The sequence below is a fragment of the Cibotium barometz genome, chromosome 12, assembly GCF_041138505.1.
Source record: "Cibotium barometz isolate CiBa-2024 chromosome 12, ASM4113850v1, whole genome shotgun sequence".
NCBI classification, from domain to species: Eukaryota; Viridiplantae; Streptophyta; class Polypodiopsida; order Cyatheales; family Cibotiaceae; genus Cibotium; species Cibotium barometz.
In genome coordinates, this window is record NC_141057.1 from 48,886,421 (window position 1) to 48,907,266 (window position 20,846).

The 20,846-nt window shown below is 43.4% G+C and overlaps 1 protein-coding gene across 1 annotated transcript in view; it reads left to right on the forward strand.

The window, feature by feature from the left end:
• The window catches only part of LOC147633528 (F-box protein FBW2-like), a 44,130-nt gene extending 24,196 nt beyond the window's left edge, over window positions 1-19,934 (forward strand). Inside the window, exons 2-3 of the mRNA XM_086806620.1 lie at window positions 18,738-19,052; window positions 19,140-19,934. Of these exons, the coding sequence (XP_086662746.1) occupies window positions 18,748-19,052; window positions 19,140-19,620 (786 nt within the window). The 5' untranslated portion in view covers window positions 18,738-18,747 and the 3' untranslated portion in view covers window positions 19,621-19,934. The remainder of the gene's footprint in view (window positions 1-18,737; window positions 19,053-19,139) is intronic.
• Window positions 19,935-20,846: the final 912 nt, after the last annotated feature.

Sequence of the window (20,846 nt, forward strand, 5' to 3'; positions counted from 1 at the left end):
GACTTGATTCCAGCTAGGTGTGGAGTGGGAAGACACTGGAGCAACCCAAGGAGTTGTTGGCCAGTATTTATGAAGACTATTTGAGTTGGCTACAACAAATGCAAAGGACTTGTCCAAGGATCTGGCCGACAGCAGGTCGGCCAGTTCACATTGGTTTTTCCAGGCTATAAATAGCATTGTGTTGAGTTCTTGTGGGTCATTCAGTCCTTCTTGGCTTGAGTCATAGATTAGGGTTTTGATTAGGTGTTTCCACCTTTTGAGCGGTAGGCAAGGGCTAGCCAAGACTTGTACATCCTTTTTGTACGATATGAATATACTGAATTGTCATGACCCTGTGAAAATGGAACAGCACAAGTGTGGGCATGGTGGTTGCAGAGCAAAAGCAAAATAAATATTAAATGATTCATATTTGGGATGCCCGGACAAAGGAAATGATGTGTGGACATCCTCAGGTGTGAAGGGGGACCAAGAACATTAACATTTTTAATGTTTTGACCTTGGGATGGCCCCTAGGAAACTTTAATAAACATTAAAGTAAGGGGCCTAGATATTTTTGGAGAGAGGCAACTCCACTTTTGGAGTTACACGCCTCTCTCATCTCTCTCTCTCTTGCTTTTGGGAATACATGCAAGAAACCTGCGTGGAGGAGAGGAAGAGTCGACTGGACTGGTTGCTGCTGTGTGTGTGAGAAAAACAGGCCGTACAGAGCTGTATGATTGCAGGTACAAGTGGCGCTGACAGGGTACCGTACATCAGGTACCGGCGGCGGTTGTTGCAGGCGCAAGACTGTGCAACCTAGTACAGTCGGGTACAGCAGGCAGAGACTGTACGGACAGCAAGTACAGTCCATACTTTTGATTGCAGTACGAACTGCAGGACGACTGCAAGTACAGGGTGGTTGCGCACAAGCTAGTACAGGCGATGGAATCTGCAGGTACAGAAATAGTACGGGCAGGTACAGTAGGCTGACCTGTACGGACAGGTGCCGGCTTCCGTACTGTTCAGTCCTGAACAGACTGCAGATGGTGCATCTCCTGCTGTAGCAGTTGTAGGCAGAGCTTTTTCAGAGATCAGTTGGTGCATCAGTCAAGTGGTTGCAGGGAGGAAAGTACAGACAGTTTCTTGCAAGTACAAACTGGTACGATTGGCCTCACGAGTGCAGAACCACGCACTGATTTGGTAAGCTCTGAACTTGTCCATCTTTCTTTCTTTCCATTGGCTTATGTCTGCTGCAAAGTTGTGTTATCTGGCCGCTTGTGAGAGGAGGGGTATGGCAGATTGAAAGGGTGGAAACAGAGATTGGACAGTGAATGTATGTTTGTACTGAATTGTGGAACCATGTACTTGGGATATGCCAGATGTGTGCTCAAGGCTGCCCTGCTGAATGGTCTTGGCTGATTAGAGGGAAACACAGAGTGTTGCTTTTGTGGGACACAGATCTGTGTGTGAATCCTCTGTGCTAAGAGGTCTTGTGGGCTGCCAGATTGGACATACAGGTGTATTCTCCTGGCTTGTTTTGTTGTACTCAGCTTTACATCACTTTGAATTTGAATAAAGAAATACCGAAAGGGGCGCCAAGCTTTGGGGCCAACTGGTGTCGTTCTCATTTCAGATTTGGGACACTCGAGCTCCAATTAAATTTGTTTTTATATTTGGACTACAAGTGGAAGGGTGACTGCTAGTCTACCGCACTTTGGTTTCTACCAGAGGCCGGTTTCAAGGTTCCGTTGCCGGGACCCATCATCAACTTTCTTAAGGGGGTGAGCTCGTGGTTGACTCGAGGAAAGTCATCGCTGAAAAATTCAGTAGCATGTCTGATACAGAAGACGAATATTTTTATCATGAAGAGGAAGAGCAAGAGACCTCTCCTGAGAGAAATGAATCTGAGGAAAATCTTGCAGGAGAACAGGCTGCAGATGATGAGCAATATCAGGATGTAACACAGCCAGAAGATATGCCTAGTAATGTCACATGCACTCTGCACTCAGTGCATGGTGACAAGATGGCTCATCATCAGAAGTGCAGCAGTTGTACAGTTGTAGAACCCAGTAGGATGATATTTGTCGTACGCCGTGACCCCATTGTACATCCTCAGTCCAGGATAAGTCAGGCACGAGCTACGTAGGTCATTCCTCAGCCTTAGTGGGTCAGTCAGTCAGTCAAGTCCCTTAACCCACTTGGAGAGAATCATTCATGCATGTAGAGTCAGTAGAAGCCTTAGGGTTTGCATCAGAAAGCACTCTGCATCTTGCATAATATGCATACATATGCCTGTGCATCATTTAGAACATCCCCAAAGCCTTAGGGAATTTACTGGGATTTATCTGGTATTTTTTCCATATTTATTAGTATTTATTTATCATTATTTGCATTATTGGGCATTTATAAATATTAACTTTATTAAATGACCAACCTCCAGTTAGTATAAATAGGCTTGCCTAGAGCCTCTTTTCCTCATTCAGTCTTCATTGTGCTAAGAGCTCTCCTCTCTCTTGCTTTCAGCCCAAGACTAATCCAACCCTAGAGCCCATAAGCTTGCTTCTCCAGCCCTTGAGAAACCCTAGCTTCATTCAGCCCTAGGTGCTTGCATTCAGCCCTGAATTCAGCACTCAGTTCAGGCCCAGATTCAGCATACCCTTCACCTTCAGTTCAACGCCAGTTTGCAGCTTGTATTCACCTGCGTTTTCTGATCCAGCAACAGTGCTGCGTTTCTGTCCCAGCCGTACAGCAGCAGCTCCTGCAGTCCCAGATTCACATGCGTTTCAGTCCTCAGCCCTCCCCACAGCTCAGCGTTTCTGTCCACAGCGGATTCCAGCCCTGAAGCAACAGTCTACAGCAGTTTCCAGCCCTGAAACTGTTGTTTGCATCAGTGTCCAGCCTTCTGTGCATCATCAACACATTCAGGAGTCATCTGGTGAAGGTAACACAGCATTCATATGTGTTTTCAGCATTCTAACAGTGTGTAGAACAGTCCACCTTCTTCTTCTTTGAGCCTCAGGTGTGCAGCCCTTCCTCAAATATGTATGGGGGCATGCAGCCCGGTATGCATAACGGTATGTTTGGAAACATGGCTGGAATGTATGGCATGCCAGGTGTGGGAATTGGTAATGTTGACCCTATGATGGGCATGAATGCTGGGGGTAGCAATCTTGTGAAGCCACTTCCTTACGACAATCTAACGCCTATGGGTAAGGCGAAGGATTATAAGGAAGGGGGAGCTGCTGTGAAATTTGATACATTCAGTGGAGTCAAAGATAAGTTAAAGGCACTTACCTTCTTACAGCAGTTTGATGCTGCTTTTTCTGGTGGTAATTACATGGAGTCCTCTAAGGTGAGAAAAGCTGCGACTTTTCTCAAAGGCAATGCATTGCAGTGGTGGTCTACTCTTCTTTTGCAGGGCATAGCACCATCTACTTGGGTACAATTTAAACAGGTGTTCTCTTCCGTATGGCTCACATCTACTTTTGAAGTGGATGTAATGATAGCATGGCACAAGTTGGATGCATCAAAGTGTGACAATCTTGAAGATTATAACAAGAAGTTTTGGGAAGCTTTACTCCCAGTTACTTCTTACCGTGCAGTGCCTTTGTCTGAGCAGGTAGAGAAGTATTGTTGTGGGCTGCCCAAGGAAGTGCGTGACTATTGCATCAAGACTCGAGTAACAAACATGTCACAGATGATAGAGAATGCTATGACAGCTAATGCGTTACTCACTGGAGTCTCATCTGGATTTAAAGGCAGTAAGAACTCGAGCAAGAAATCTGAAAAGTCTGGGCATGCTTCGCGTGATGCAAAAGGGTCAACAGAGACGCGGTATAAGAAGTTGCCAATGCCCAAGAGAACTCATGAGGAGAGACAGGCTTTGAGGGATGCTCGGAAATGTTTCTACTGTACAGAAGAGGGACATATGTCTTTTTAATTGTCCCAAGCGAAAGTCTCAAAAGGACTCTGACAATAAAGGAGAGCCCAAGTCAAAGAAACCAAGACCTTCTGCAGGGTTAGTTTCTGATCTTGTTGGGGAACAGCCAGGTGGTGAAGAGTCTGAGTTGTGTAGGGCATGGGGCAAAGTGAGAGATCAAAATGCCTTGATATTCTTTGACACAGGTGCTAGAGCCAACTTTATTTCACCAGATTTGGCTGGCAGATTGGGGATTCGTGCAGAGGAGATGGGGCCGTTATATGAGGCTAACATGGCTTGTCCAGGGTATGTTGAACCCGTCACTCCTATTATTGGGAAGCTTAGGCTTCATTTGCAGGGTTATGTGGACAACGAAGAGTTTTTCATCATGCCACTTGATGGATGTGATGTTTTGTTGGGTATGCCATGGTGCCACAGAGTACATGCGGTGGTGGATACATACAATAGGAAGATCACTTTGACTCATAGAGGGAAAGAACATGTTTTGGATGTAAAACTTAAAGGGGAATCTGTTCCTATTGTATCAGCTTCGGCAATTTCATCAGTAATGAAAAAGCATCTTTCCGCGTACTTGATTTATGTAAAGGATGCAAAAGATGATGAGTCTAAGTCTAATTTGTCTATGTTAGATAAGGATAGGACTGATTTCTTATGTGGGTTTCAAGATTGTTTTTCCAAGTCATTGCCAGGAGAACTTTCTCCGGAGAGGCCAGAAGATCATGCCATTGATCTAATCCTTGGTAGTACTCCACCAAATAGACCGCCGTACCGTGTTAGTGCAGCCCAACAAGAAGAAATTACGAGTCAGGTACAGGAGCTTTTGAATAAAGGGTTGATACAGCCTAGCTCATCACCCTTTTGCTCACTTGTACTCTTAGTGCAAAAGAAGAATGGTTCTTGGCGCATGTGTATTGATTACAGGGCGCTGAACAAGAATACCATCAAGAATCGATTTCCCATTCCGAGGATCGATGACATCTTGGACCGCTTACAGGGCTCCACAGTTTTTAGTTGGATTGACTTGAAAAGCGGGTATCATCAGATACGTATTAGACCCGAAGATGTGCATAAGATGGCATTTCGAACCACGTTTGGGTTGTATGAGTTTTTGGTTATGCCCTTTGGTTTGACAAATGCACCTACCACATTTAACAGAATGATGGACAGGATTTTTCGGCCTCATAGAGCGTTTGTGGGCACATTCTTTGATTATATGATTGTGCATTCACAAACTGAGGAGGAGCATAGAAGGCATTTGGCCATTGTGTTTGCAGAACTCCGGAACCATAGGTCGGTTATTAATGGCAAGAAGAGTGAGTTTTTCTTGCAAGAGATACGCTTCTTGGGGTATATTGTGTCTAAGCATGGAGTCCGTATGGATCCATCGAAGGTGGAAGCTATTCTTAATTGGCCAGATTTGAGAACCGTGCATGATGTACGCAGTTTTTTGGGATTGTGTTCCTATTACAGGCGGTACATACGGTATTTTGCTGAAATTGCTTCGCCCCTTCATGCCTTAACAAAGAAAGCAACTCCGTTTAGATGGGCTGATCAGGAAATTACAGCCTTCAAAAAGCTTAAAGAAAAGCTTACTTCGGATCCAGTATTGGTATTACCGGACCTCCGAAAGTCTTTTGTTGTCCAGTGTGATGCATGTGGAAGTAGCATTGGGGCAGTTCTCATGCAGGAGGGACATGTGATAGCCTATGAGAGTAGAATATTGCAAGATGCCGAGAAGCATTTATAGGTTTATGAGAAAGAGATGTTGGCTGTAATTCATGCTCTTTCTACATGGAAACACTATTTGCTTGGGGCTGATTTCACTGTGTAGACGGATCATCAGACCTTGCGTTATTTCCTCACGCAAACTAAGCTTTCAGAGAAGCATATGCGATGGGCAAACTTTTTGTCTATGTTTCACTTCCAGATTGTGCATGTGGAAGGCAAAAAGAATGTTGTGGTAGATACTTTGTCACGCAAGCCACAGGTCTCAGCAGTTTCACTTGCTTATCATCATGAGCTTGATGAAATGAAAGAGCAGTATGCCCATGATGAGGACTTTGAAAGGTTGTATGATCAGATATCTGAGGGTCAGCGGCATGAGCACTATACTCTCAGAGATGGGTTTTTGTTGATGCATGGTAGACTGTGTGGTACCAGGCAATTGCGACTCAAGGTTATGATTGAAAGTCATGCTCCACCGTATGTAGGTCATAGAGGTATTGACGCCACGGTAAAAGCAGTGGAGACTTTCTTTTATTGGCCAACCTTGAGAAGAGATGTTGATGCCTTTGTTAGGCAATGCATCGTATGTCAGAAGGTAAAGTTTGACTGTCAAAAGACACCAGGGTTACTACAGCCTTTACCTATTCCAGATAGACCTTGGGAGAGCATTGCCATGGATTTTATATTTGATCTTCCACGGACACAAACGGACAATGATGGCATTTGGACTATCATATGCAGGTTCAGTAAGCAGGCTCATTTTATTCCCATGCGTAAGACGATCAAAGTTGATCATATGGTGAAGTTGTTCATGGCAAACATCTTCAAGTATCATGGCTTGCCTACGTCTATCATTAGTGACCGTGATCCACGGATGACGAGTTTATTCTGGAGAGGGTTGTTTGACAACATGGGTACAACTCTCAAGTTTTCATCTTCGTTTCATCCACAAACAGATGGTCAATCGGAAGAGGCTAACTCTACAGTGTTAGATCTTCTTAAGTGTTATGTGTCAGAGCACAAGCAACAATGGGGAAAGTATCTTCCTTTGGTGGAGTTTGTATATAACAACACTGTCCATACCTCGATGGGCAAGGCGTCTTTTGAGATTGTGGAAGGGGGGAAGAAGGTACCACCCATTTTGCATACAAAGGATAAGATCTTTGAGGTTGATCAGTATGTGGAGAGTATGGATGAAGCTTATTGGAGAGTTAAGTTGGCACTCCAAAAAACTCAGCAGAAGCAAAAGAAAGCAGCAGACCGTCTCACAGACGTGCATTAGAGTTTGCATTGGGTGATTGGGTTCTTTTGCGATTTGAAAAGGCTAGGCTCAAGAAGATGAAGGGTAAAGAGCGCTTATTCCCTAAGCTGAGCATGCGCTATTATGGGCCTTTTCAGGTATTGGAAAAGATTGGTGAGGTGGCCTATCGTTTGAAGCTACCAGATCACTGGAGGATTCACAATGCATTTCACGTGAGTCTCCTTAGACCTTTCCGTGGGGATGTGCCTGAGGATGTATCAGATAAGGCTCAGCCGGAAGTTGAGGAACTTGATGAGGTTCTTATTCCAGAGCAGATACTGGCACATAAGGAAAGAAAGGTATGAGGTAAAGTTTCCCGTCGCTATCTTGTGAAGTTCAAGAACTATTCTCTGATGGATGCGAAGTGGATGGAGGAAGGTGACTTAACAGATTCACCTCAGGTTTTGCAGCTTTATCTCGATGCCTTTGAGTTAGACCCGACTCTTGTTTTGGCTCATTCAGGTTCAGCAGAGCATGGGTCTGGAGCATTGCCTGATGCTCAAGAGGGGTGTAGCACCTCCACTCCCTTGATACAGATAAGCTTAGATGATATCTAGAGGTCGCTTGGTGCAGTTTTTGTCTCACCCGAAGGTACTGATGGCTGACAGTACATCTGTTTATGGGACTTCTATGATATATGTGTACTAGTCACATTGGATGTTGTGGTTGTGTATGGTTCACAATGGTATACAACTTGGACTATTACTACGCCATTGGTTTGCAGTGAATGATGTTACATGTGCATGGCTTAGAGAGATTGGGACGCTGATCTTGCCATATTGTATATTTCACTTTAGGTATTTTGCTGTATCACCAGAATGCAATCGAGGACGCTTGCCATTTTTCAAGAGGGGGGTATGTCATGACCCTGTGAAAATGGAACAGCACAAGTGTGGGCATGGTAGTTGCAGAGCAAAAGCAAAATAAATATTAAATGGTTCATATTTGGGGTGTCCGGACAAAGGAAATGATGTGTGGACATCCTCAGGTGTGAAGGGGGACCAAGAACATTAACATTTTTAATGTTCTAACCTTGGGATGGCCCCTAGGCCTTAGTGGCCCCTAGGAAACTTTAATGAACATTAACGTAAGGGGCCTAGATATTTTTGGAGAGAGGCAACTCCACTTTTGGAGTTAAGTCTTGTAGGTTGTGAGTGAGGTGGCACTTGGGGCACACCCGCCGGAAAGGCTTTCAGGCAATGGTTCCAAGGGAGGATGATCCTCCAAGGGGTGGAGTGAGAGTGCTAGACTCAATACTCAAGAAACGAAGACCAGAGAAAGTGTTTAGGGATAGGGCATGAATGGAAAGGGGACATGATGGAATAGATGTACAGATCTTCATCGGAGTTAGAGTGGATTTGGAGACCGGGCCAGGTTTTCAGTGAAAAGGTTGCCAGGAAGGGAAGGATGATAAGTTGGGACTCCATGAATAGACAATGTGATGATGACAGTCATGCAAGAACAGAGATTGCAATCCCGTCATCAAGTTTAGTAGAGGGGGATGTCATGTGCAAGACATGTGGAGGCAATTCTTAGAGCTATTCCCTTGAAGGGTAGCAAGATAAAGAATAAGATTAGAACCAGATTAGGACTTGATTTCAGCTAGGTGTGGATTGGGAAGACACTGGAGCAACCCAAGGAGCTGTTGGCCAGTATTTATGAAGACTATTTGAGTCAGCTGCAGCAAATGCAGGGGACTTGTCCAGGGATCTGGCTGATAGCACGTCGGCCAGTTCACATTGATTTTTCCAGGCTATAAATAGCATTGTGTTGAGTTCTTGTGAGTACTTCAGCCCTTCTTGGATTGAGTCATAGATTAGGGTTTAGATTAGGTGTTTCCACCTTTTGAGCGGTAGCCAAGGGCTAGCCAAGACTTGTACATCCTTTTTGTACTATATGAATATATTGAATACTGAGCTATCTCTCTCTCTCTCTCTCTTCTCTCTCTTTTGTATGCGTTTTGCATCAAGCATGTTCTGGGATGGTGTTTAGGGCTGAAAGAAGACTCCGGAGGACACGTTGGTTTCGCATAACACTCGACCATTAATGAAATTGGTCACAGCCTTAAACATATGCCACTTAATCCACAAAATTGTAAAATAAAGATTTGTAGAGTTGACACTGCATAGAGGCTGGAGTATTTTATTACCCAAGGAGAAAATATCATGTACAATGATTAAATACCCTTGCCTTTAGTATTTCTTTGCAAAGGAAGCATTCAAAATAGTTCCCAACAGTCGGTATACTTCATGGGCAGCCTTCAAAAGAGAAAGAAAGTTATATTAACGTCTATGGAAGACCCCAAGGACCTATGAGACCAAAAGTAATGCAATGGTACCATGGATATACTGGGCCATGGAAAACTGAAAGAGAAAGTAAAATGAAAACATCTGACAATACATGTGATCAACAGATGATCCTGTGTAGAGTGAGATATGCTGTATCTACGAGCCAGACATCCTCGATCCAAAGCATCAGGACCCTCCACCACACAGAGACAGATTCGTGAGGTTCTCCACCGACATGACACGCTCCCATCACAGAGGCTTAACATTCACTCCACCATCAGATCGGTTCTACCTGAGGCGGGTATCGTCATTAGCTGAAGAGAGCAGCCAGCATTAGGACAGCTTATAATGGTAGTAGATAGGCTATAGCCATAACCTTGGAGTAGAGAACCACCAAGAATAGAGAGGAGTTGGTAGAGGCTAGTTTGTAGTAGTAGAGCCTCCTCCAAATGAAGAGAGAGAGCTCCAATTTATAGATTTGGGCCTCCTAGGAGCTAAAATGGCAAGAGAAGGCTATAATGACAAGTGGAGCGCCACACAATAGTTGAAGTGAGAAGCGTGAGGCCACTTGTCTCACTTTGATCCACTTTCTTGCCACATGTCCCAATCTAAGAGATGGAAACTTTATCTCTAAAAATATCCCAACCGGTAGCCCATTCGTCATAGATACTTTAGCAACTCTTGGTATTTGGTCAATTCCAAACGTAATGACGCAAACATAATTTCCATCGGAGTCAGGCCTCCTAAATTTTAGGAGTGTGATCCTTTGTATTCAAGTTAATCACCCATTCCCAAAGCTTGTACTTTAGACGTTGTGGAGTCTACCAGACCCCTTTCATACTAGGAAATATCCAAGCTGGTGACAAATCTTGCTTGGCTCGAGTGCCCCATCCCTTGTGCACATTATAGCCCACGTACCCCTAGCACTCTTGCTTTTCCTATCTACCATCACAAGGGCAAAATCAAGTTGCGCAAGGAGATGCCTGAGGCCGTCATGGCCTCCCTGCACCAAGGGTGTCTTCAGCATGCATACAAAGGGTGCTTTTCTCCCTTGCTGTGACCTTAGTACATCCGTGCAAGGTGCCTGGCTTTCTGCCACATTCAGCCGGCATGAGGGTACTATCTTGTACATCCTCCATGTCACGGGTTCTAGCACTTGTCAATTCCATGCTCCGATACCAATGTAAGGTCTCTACAGACCTTACATTATCTGACCTAAAACCGAAACCCTAATGAGGTTTCATAGACCTGACATCGTATGCATTGCATGACGACAAATCACCACCCAACCATAGGCTCAATGCCTTGAACCACCGTGAGCTTGCTTGGTATGGATGGCCGCAACTATCACTAGCCTGGATATTTCCCAAGATGAAAGGGGTCTAGTGGACTCTAGGACATAAATATTTGAAAAGTACAAGCTTTGGGAATGGGGGATTATTGTGGAATACAGTGTGTCACACTCCTAAAATCTAGGAGGGTTACTTCTTTTGGACAATCCCGAATGGAAATTCCGTTTGTGTCATTACGTCCGTAAGCTAGGCAAATGGGGGGACTTGGTGAAGCACAGAATGTCTAGGAATTGAGATATTTTTAGAGATGAAGTTTATGCGGGGAACCACCACTTACATTGGACATGTGGCAAGATAGTGGATCAAAGTGAGACAAGTGGCCACTTGTCATTATATAGCCTTCGCTTTCCATTTTCACTCGTGGGAGCTCCATATCTATAAATTGGAGCCCTCTTTCTTCATTTAGGAGGCTCTCTTGTTGTAGGCTCTCTTCTACCATGTTGGTTGCTCGCCGCCTTGTCTGTATCAATGGAGAGTCTACACTACTGCACTTGTAACATGCAACGGAATTATGTGTAGATGTAGAATCCTGTCACGCAAAATCTCACACCACCTTCTTTATCTTGAGTTTCGCGAGTCTTTAGCAATCCACTTTATCACTTCACACTTAAGAGATGAAGAGAGAGAGAGAGAGAGAGAGTTTTTAGACCTTACTGGGTCCCAAATTACCCACTGAAGGGCCCCCTCCTATTGTTAGGAGTATTTGCTTTATTACTCTGAAGAGATTGATAGACTTGGGACTGTAGATAAGCCAAACACAAGACCTTCGGAAGACTGAACTGTACACGGCTGTAGAAGCACGAATGATGTCCAATCTCGAGGCCAATGCACTCTTCCAAGGGGCTGTAGGAAGGCTGCAAACTTTGGCTGTTTTGGGACTGTTCTAGGCTGTGAATATGCAAGATAAATGCATGAATATGCTGCGTTTACCGTCACCCGGGAGGATGGAGCAAACGATGATGAATGCGTATGCAGAAATCTGCCGTAGGCTGAGAAACGCAAGGGCTGAAGCACTTCTCCCTTGGGCTGATTGTTGATGATGTGTTTTATGATGATGTATGCTTCTATGCTCCAAGCGATGACGATCCAAGGGGCTGAATGCTGAATCGATTATGCTTGAATGCTGAGATGGAAGATGAGATGCAAAGCGATGCTATTTATATGGATATGAGGTGCTGGTCGGTTGGCTACAGAGCTGGCCGACTATAGCATTAAATGCTACACGACTTGCTAATGTGATAAATTCTCAATTAATGATGATAATAATGCTGAATAAATGCCAATAAATATGCTAATAATGTTCTAAGGCTTCTGCAATGGTTAACATGCACATGGGGATGAATGCTATGCAAATGCAGATCATGATTTGATGCAAACCCTAAGGCTTCCATTGACTCTACATGCATGAATGATTCTCTTGAAGTGTGTTAAGGGACTTGATTGATTGACTGACACTCTAAGGCTGAGGAATGACTTACGTAGCTCGTGCCTGACATGTCTTCATGCACTACGGTGCAGAGTGCATGTGATAGCACTCCCTTGGATTGAGGATTACAATGGGGCCACGACATATGACACTTTCGTATCCTGAAGGGTCCTACTGCTGTACAATGATGCACTGAGGATGAGCCATCTTGTCACCATGCACTAGAGTGTAGAGTGCATGTGACAGCACTCCCCTCTACAAAAGTGGTTGTACTTGTGGTACAAGCTGTTGTACCGCTTGCACTAGCTCTTGTATACCGGTTGTACCAGCCCTTGTACTTGTTGCACCAACGCTGTGTTGGTTGCACCAGCTCCTGTACCTGCTACAACGAAGATTGTACGAGTTGTACCCACCCTTATGGTTCTATTACAGTAGAGGCAGAGAGGTATTTATGGTGCTGAATATTTGCAGTTTTACTCTAAGAGTTGGAAGGCCTAGTCATTAGGGAAGATTAGTACCCTTGGCAGGTATATTGGCTTCTACATAATACTTCATATGTTCAGGATTCTTGGGCATGAGATGGATAGTCCTATTGTACATTTGTTTATGGTTATGTACATGGATAATCGCGCCGGGGGGGGGGGGGGGTCGGCCTGTTCTGGCCCTAGTGCAAGCGTCTATTTTCAATTTTCAATGGATTTTTCAAGTTTCTATGTTTTATGCAAAGTGATTATGCAAATATGTCAAGGTTGTGGCCAATTTCAATGTTTAATTACATTAATGATCAAGTGTTTTGTGAAACCCCCTTTTGTTGGCCCACTTAGAGTTACACACTCTTGTGTGAAGTTGGGGTATAAACAGACTATTAGTGTAGTTAAATAGGGTCAGCCTATCCACTTATGGGAGCAATCACGCGTCAAGAGCTTGAGCATAAGTCAACAAGGTCTATGGATTCATGGATTCGTGGAATCTATCTTGGAAGTATTGAATTGGCTTGTATTGATACCATGGATCATTTCATCAAAGTTAGACAACTTGTATGGAGAATACATCTATTGGGCTTGGCTTTCCACTAGGTCTGGTACTTCGTGTACTTTCCTGGAAATGTTCTTTGGTCAAGTAGATGCATGTATTCTTGTAAGGCCAATTGGCAAGGGATACCATGTCACCTAGTCCATGATACGTGATAGAGGAAGGGTACTTTGGGGACTTGTGTCCATAGTCACACGAAACGGGGGAAATAGAGGGCAGTCTGCTTCCAATACAACTTTGCGGGTGCCCAGGGTTCACCACTGGCTGCACCTGTTTCTTCCAATACAATATGAAAACAAGAAAACATAACATAAACTGAATTTGTTGACCATTCTCAACTCAACATCATCGTCTTCTTCCTGTTTGGCTCATAGAGCAAGTTGACTAGCCCTCAAAGGCTGTTTTCAGCAGTTAACCAGTCCTCAATAGCCACAGAAGAAAGCGTCCAGCAGTTGTACACAAGCCTGCAAGCTCCCGGTTAGAAGGAAAACTGTCTAGATGCCCACGACCAGCTCTTCCTCTCTGTTTTTATCCTCTGTCCAGCCTCTGTTCAAGCTGTAAATGAGCCGGCCAGCGGTGGAGACCATGCAGAAGGAGTCGGCCCGCACATCCCATGCACTTGTTAGGTTTTTGTTGCGATAGAAGGTTGTAAACAGCAGTCGACTAGCTCCCATGCACCCCGAAAAGCAGATGCCTCACATAAAACTGGAGTATTACTCAAGATTAGAGCTCCTCCGCCAGTTTTAGCTCCCACGTGTGCTTTTTAGGTACAGAAGGGGGTGCCTACTTGAAGGAGGCCCAAATAATGTCGAGTGTCCAGCTTTTGGCCGCACGTGTATTGAATAAGTCTTGCTCAATGTGTACTCACTTATAAGTTGTCCGCCACTTATAAGTGAGTGTGAACCTGCATCAATAATTATTAGCATGTGAACTCATAAAGCTGCAAATTGAGTTTTTGGGAATACTTACCACTTGCAAAACACATGTAGACCACCTGTTAGTCCCAAATAGGTGTGCACATACACGTCCACAGGTTGCCAGGTGTCCTCGGCTCCATGGACAACACATGCGGAAATCTCAGGCATTGTCTAGGCAAACAAGACAAGTCATCCAAAGATAAAATCAAAGTCATGCACACACATGAGTGCAGCTAGATTGGAAGAAACACCCATCTGCTCAGTTGTATTCGATAAAATGTCCAGGGCTCATGATCCTTCCGGAACCTTTCCGGAACCTTCCTAGAACATAAATACAAAAGATCTCCAAGATAGCTAGTCCCAGAGAATTTCATAATGTCAGGCTCCATGGGCCATCCATGTACACCATGTCAAGCCCCACAAGCCACACATGTACTATCATGTCAGGCTACACTAGCCATACATGTACTGTCATATCAGGCTCCATATGCCACACAGACACACCATGTCAGGCTACACCAGCCATACATGTATGTCATGTCAGGCTCCACGTGCCACACATGAACAGTAGAAAAATAGAAGCTGTAAGGAATTTTGTGACATTAGGTCCTCTTGGGACAAGAATGGCATCACACTTATTGGAGATGGGTGGACCGACACTCGGTCCAAATCCATTCATGGTGTCATTGCCTATTCTAGAGGGCAATCTTACTTTTATCTTATCGCATGATACGTCTGTGATAGGAAAGAGTGCAAAAGCACTTTTCCAAGAGTGGTCAACAGTTGTGCAAGCGGTGGGTGAAGAGAAGGTGATTCAGTTTGTAGTTGATGGAGAGAATGTGAACAAGGTAGCTGGCAGATTGTTAACTGACAGGTTTTCTCATAGCACATTTTCTGTATGCATGGTGCATTGCCTCAACAATCTTCTCAAGGACATTGGGAAATTGGATTGTATTGCTCTCATCATAGAGCAAGCCATCTAGATTGTATCCTTCATTTACAGGCACACTTTCTTGCTAGCTGAGCTTAGGAAGAAGTCATCTAGAGATTTGCGCAAGTATTTAGACACATGCTTCGGATACAACTTCCTCATGTTGGGGTCCCTTAACAAGTGTTCTAGTCCCCTAAGCAGTTGATGGTGAGTGATGAGTATGAGACAGATGCTTTGTCTGGAATTGCTGAAGGGAAGGCATGTGAATCAAATATTGGGAACCCTCTTTGGTGGGAGAAGGTGATAGCTTTGGAAACGCCAATCATCCACTTGTTGAGGATGACAGATTCACTTCAGCCATGCATTGGAAAGATTTATGAGGGGATGGACAAGATGGTGGAAAAGTTGGAGCACATCGAGCAAGATGAACAGAAATACCAGGTTTTAAGAAGGCTATGCCAGGATAGATGGGATATGTACCATTCACCTATGCATGTAGTAGGTTTTATGGTCGATCTCCAGTTTCAAAGAGGCAATCAATACACAGATTCGAAGGTGGCAGATGGATGGGACATGATTTTGGAGAGACTTGAGTCTGACATTGCAAAGTAGAGAACTATCAAGGATCAACTGGCAGATTACATGGCTTGCAAGAGGAGGTTTGGAAGAGCCAATGCTTTGGCAGATCGCTTCACCACTGATCCATGTGTTTGGTGGGAGGACTATGGGGCAGACACTCCAAAGTTGCAACAATTTGAATTTGGCTATCAAGATTCTGAGCCAGGGGGTGCGTTCCTCTTGTTTGGAGCAACTATGGATCTCATTTAACCATATCGCTTCAAAGAAGCGAAACCGGCTTGGCACTCAAAGGACCAATGATCTAATTTTTTTGAGCGCCAGTTTGCATCTTCTTGAGCGTAATGAGAGCCCCCAATCTTGGAAGCATTGGTCAGAGGAGGATGAGAAAGGTTTAGAGACAGAGGAGCAAGTCAGTTTATCGCTTGACCGATAGCTAGTTTGGGCGAAGCAAGGGATTGCGGCTCCAACGACTTCCTAGATTATGATGATTTGGGCTCAGATGATGTGCATCTCTCGCAAGTTTGAGTCTACTCATGAGTTCCAAACTTGGCTGATTGCATTGTACTTTCTATTTTAAATTCAACAAGAAATTGACTTGATCTTGAGGTGTCCTTTATGCAAATCTGAGTAAGTCTCGCTGTTGAGTTTGTAATTACTAGTTTTTTGTTTTGTAATTTAATTTACCAAGTATATGTGCTGTTTCCTAGTCGTTTTCGTTTTCCAAAGGTTGTCGTTTCCGTTTCTAAGGGGGTGCCGTTTTTGGTGACTATGCTTGTGCCTGAGCACTCTTTCTATACATTATTTGGTAGGCCGTTCTCATATAGTGGTTTTACGGTGCATACTTGAGTTTGGATATGGAGTTTCCTTGTGGACATCCTTTGGTTATGGACATCTATTGGTTATGGAGCTTCTTTATGGACAGATGGACTTTCTTTGGATTATGGAGCTTCTCTACGTATTGTTGGACTTCCTTATGGAAGTATGGTATACAAGTTTATGGTATATAGGTCTATGAATTCCTAGACTTCTTTTCTAGGGATTTGGATCCATCCTTAGATTTATGGATTATGTTTATGGCTCCCTTTTATTGGGATGGATTATTCTTTTTGGCTCCCTTTATTTGGGATCCATTGGACTTATGGAACTCATGGTTATCTCATGGATCGAGGATTTCTCTTTGGATTTCTACTAGTGGCTGAACTGCGTATAACTATGTGCTACAAAAATGTTTATGGAGAACTAAGATAACTATGTATGTAAGTGATTCTCATCTTATGTTTCACACTTGAGCCCACCTCTCATCCAAGGTGTGTGGTCAGAGTAGCAACATGCAGTGCAAGTGGTAGAGTGGACATGACGCTTTGGTTGGAAGGGGACTTATGTCTACTTCATAGTTATTTTGGGACTTGATTATGATATTTGGACTTATGGGACTGTTTTGTCTCGCCCATTCATTTGGGACATGATTTTGATATTAGTATTATGGAGACTTATTTAGTCTCACCTATGTATTTGGGACATTGATTCTTTCAGTCATATTGAAGCTTAAAGTTATGGACGACTTTTAAGAAGCTTGGGAGGATGTCACGAGCTTGGACATTTCCTAGTATGAAAGGGGTTTGGTGGACTCTAGGACATAAATATTTGGAAAGTACAAACTTTGGGAATGGGGAATTATTTTGGAATACAAAGTGTCACACTCCTAAAATCTAAGAGGGTTATTGTTTTTGGACAACCCCAAATGGAAATTCCGTTTGTGTTATTACGTCCATAAGCTAGGCAAATGGGAGGACTTGTTGAAGCACCTTTGATAGAATATCTACGAATTGAGATTTTTTTAAATGAAGTTTATGGGGGGAACCACCTCTTAGATTGGACATATGGCAAGAAAGTGGATCAAAGTGAGACAGGTGGTCTCACACTTGTTACCTTAGCTCTCCACTTGTCATTATAGCCTTCACTTTCCATTTTCATTCATGTGAGGCCCACGTCTATAAATTGGAGCCCTCTCTCTTCATTTAGGAGGCTTTCTCTTGTTGCAAGCTCTCTTCTACCATATTGGCTGCTCGCTTTCTTGTCTACAGCACTTGATGGAGAGTCTACACTATTGCACTCCCCTCTACAAAAGCCGTTGTACCTGCTGTACAAGCTGTTGTACCGGCTGCACCAGCTTCTATACCAGCTGTACCGGCTGTAGTGAAGATTGTACTAGTTGTAGTTGAAGGCCTGGTCATTGGGGAAGATTAATACCCTTGACAGGTATATTCTAGCAAGAATCTTGGTTATGGGCAAGCCCTCAAAGCTTGTACAAATTTCAAATACTCCTTGGTAATAAAATTATCCTGCAGGGTTTTTGGGGGGGGGGGTGTTGCAACGCCCATTTTGGCCCTAGTGCAAGCGTCTATTTTCAGCTTTCAATGGATGTTATGTTTTATGCAAAGTGATTATGGAAATATGTCAAGACTCTGGCCAATTTCAGTGTTTAATTGCATTAATGGTCAAGTGTTTTGTGAAACCCTCTTTTGCCGGCCCACTCGGAGTTACACCAACCTAGCATCTGATACCATTAGGCCAAGCCACCCACCTTGTAGCTCCATTTCCATGGGGTCTTGCATGCCCTCGGTAGCCCTCTTGTCTACCGCGTGGACCTCAATAACTCATAAGTGTCCCCAAGGTCACTTATATTGCAATAACTTGGCTATTATTGGCTCTTGCTTTATTTATAAGTTTTCATGCTTTATTAGCCCTAGGCTATTAGTTAGAAGCTCTTAGTCAAACTAGACCTTATCTTGCCGGCGCCCTTAACCCACGTGTGAGCCCTTCAGGTCCCCATGTCCTAGCTAAGCCCTAATCCTAACTTGGGTTAGTCCATGTCCCTAGCCATAACCCTAGGCTTGTCGGGATGTAACACTGACCATAGCTTTAGATTGGGGTGTGCACCTGAACTTCCAGCTGGAGAACTATAATGTATTATTGAGTTGGCGGATTTGTGACTGGAAAGCGAACTGAAGTGCTCTTTGTGTGTGGGCAAAGTTGAGCTTGAACTTGCTTGATTTGCCCAAGTTTAGATCAGTGCATATAATGGGATCAAATTGCTTGTTAAAGGGTTTATTATGGTAATTTTATAAGATGGGCAATCTTGAGGCATCGATGAAAATAAGTTGGGAGTGCTTTTATTTGATTAATGTACAATGCATTTGATGGAATAATTTGATTTTATACGGGGCCAAGTCTGTTGCAAAGTTGACTTTTGCGTTGTGCAAACTAGTTGAGTGGCTATGGAGAGGAGGCACTTTGATTGGACAGGAATGATGCCAGATATTTTGGCCAACATCTTTTGCCGGCTCTCCCTAAAGGAGCGACTGCTGAACATCCCAAGGGTCTGCAAGCCATGGAAGCTTGCATCAGAGGATCCTGCTTGCTGGCAAATAGTTGATCTCACCTACTGTTCAAATAGAAAAACACCCATGTGTAAGGCTGAATTCCTGGTGAAGATGGTGATCAATCGAAGTCAGGGCCTTCTTACCCACTTCACACTTCCCTTTCTGATGGATGATGCTTTTTTGATTTTCATAGCCTTCAGGTAAGGACTCTCCTCGTTCCCCTTAAATCAAAGCTGCATAACGAGATTTCTTTCTAGTGCATATAATTGTGCGCTTTGCTCTTGCAGGGCACCTTTGCTTCGAGTGCTTCACATGCCGAACAGTAATTTGTTGACGGATAACTTGGCCACAAGGATTGCTCCCATGATGCGCTTCATCACTGATTTGGATATAAGTGGCTGTAATGGGCTCTCTCACATGACTCTCCAAGCCTTTGGACTGCACTGCAGGCACATAACTCGGCTTCGGAGAAACCGGAATTTTTTCATCACTGCTAATCCGGATGATGAAGAGGCCTATATGATTGCGGAACATTTTCCTCAGCTCGAGCACCTTGAAATGGCTAACTCTTCATTATCATTCGGAGGGTTGGGAGCCATTTTTTATGGTTGTCCGAAGCTCGTGAGTCTTGATCTCAGAGGACACTGCCAACATCTAGAAATGGATGAAGCTTTCATTATGGAATGCAAGAAACGACTTCATGTGTTTCATGAACCTGGTGATGATAGTTTTCTTCTGCTTGATTTACAAGGTCGTGATGATGTGTAACAAAGGAGAAAGAGAGCCAGGGATGGAAGAAGAGGATGAGGCAAGTCCTTTTTTTCCCCCAAGAAAATATCCTTCGTTAGTCGAGGCAAGTCAGCCTCAATGTCCATAACTGCAAGCTATATCGACATGCTCATGTTTCCAAAATAGCATTGCTCAATGCCAAGTTGTAATCATCAAGTTGTATTTGTGATTTTATTTAACACTTGTATATAGATCATGATCCAATAGTTTGATGAATGTATATTCCTAAACTCTAGTGTGCAATACCCCAAGCTATTAAGCTCAATCGATTTATTGATGAGTATTAAAGTGGATGATTTCTTTGACCTCAACTTTTGATGGTCCTCTGAACTTTTACAAGTTGAGCAATGTGCTAAAGCTTGGTGGTGTTTCTATAGCTAAATATGATATCTTTCACCAAATGGTGATGTCAAGGTTGGAGCCTCATGAGATGAGGAAGCTATCACTTGTAGACCTGGTGTTGTGATCTGATTCTGATAATCAAAGGTGATCTAGGGTTTTTTGCCAAACCTTCAATCCAATTCTCTTGGTTGCTGAGAGAGTAGAGATATCAGTGTTGTTACAAGAGTTTAATCTCAAAATAACATTTGATCACGTATTGATAAGATCCCAACCAGGTGAGAACATGGATAAATCTCAAGATGCTATATGGTTGGAATTAAGAGGGCCACCTGCATTGGCATCCTATCAGGCCAAATTTTCAAACTAGGGAATTGACTTTTATGGGTTTTTTAAGAGACTCGTCGAGTATGTTAGAGATAATAAGACATAATATGTTGCTTAATGCCTATAGCAAGTCATCATTGTAAGGTATGGATGCTATAATAAATTTGGTGAGTTAAAGGTAGGCATTTCATTAATGCTATAATCAAAAATTTGACCCACACATGGTTCTTTATAATAAGTTATCAGTGTAATACCCACACCTTACAAGCTATAACTTTAGTTTAATAGAATAATAATTAAAGTTCTTAAAAAATAGCACATGATAATGAAGATGATGGGGATTCAAAAATTTATATCCTGTACATCGGGCATGAAAAATAACATTGGTTGTTCTCCTACATATTGAGTTGGCACATGTGATGTATATGAAATTTGTGGTGCCAAGTCTATGAACTGATATGTTTGAAAACGGATAGATGAAGTATGTTATTAAATGTACACAATCGTTCATGGTCTTCTTGTAATAATAGATGGGCCAT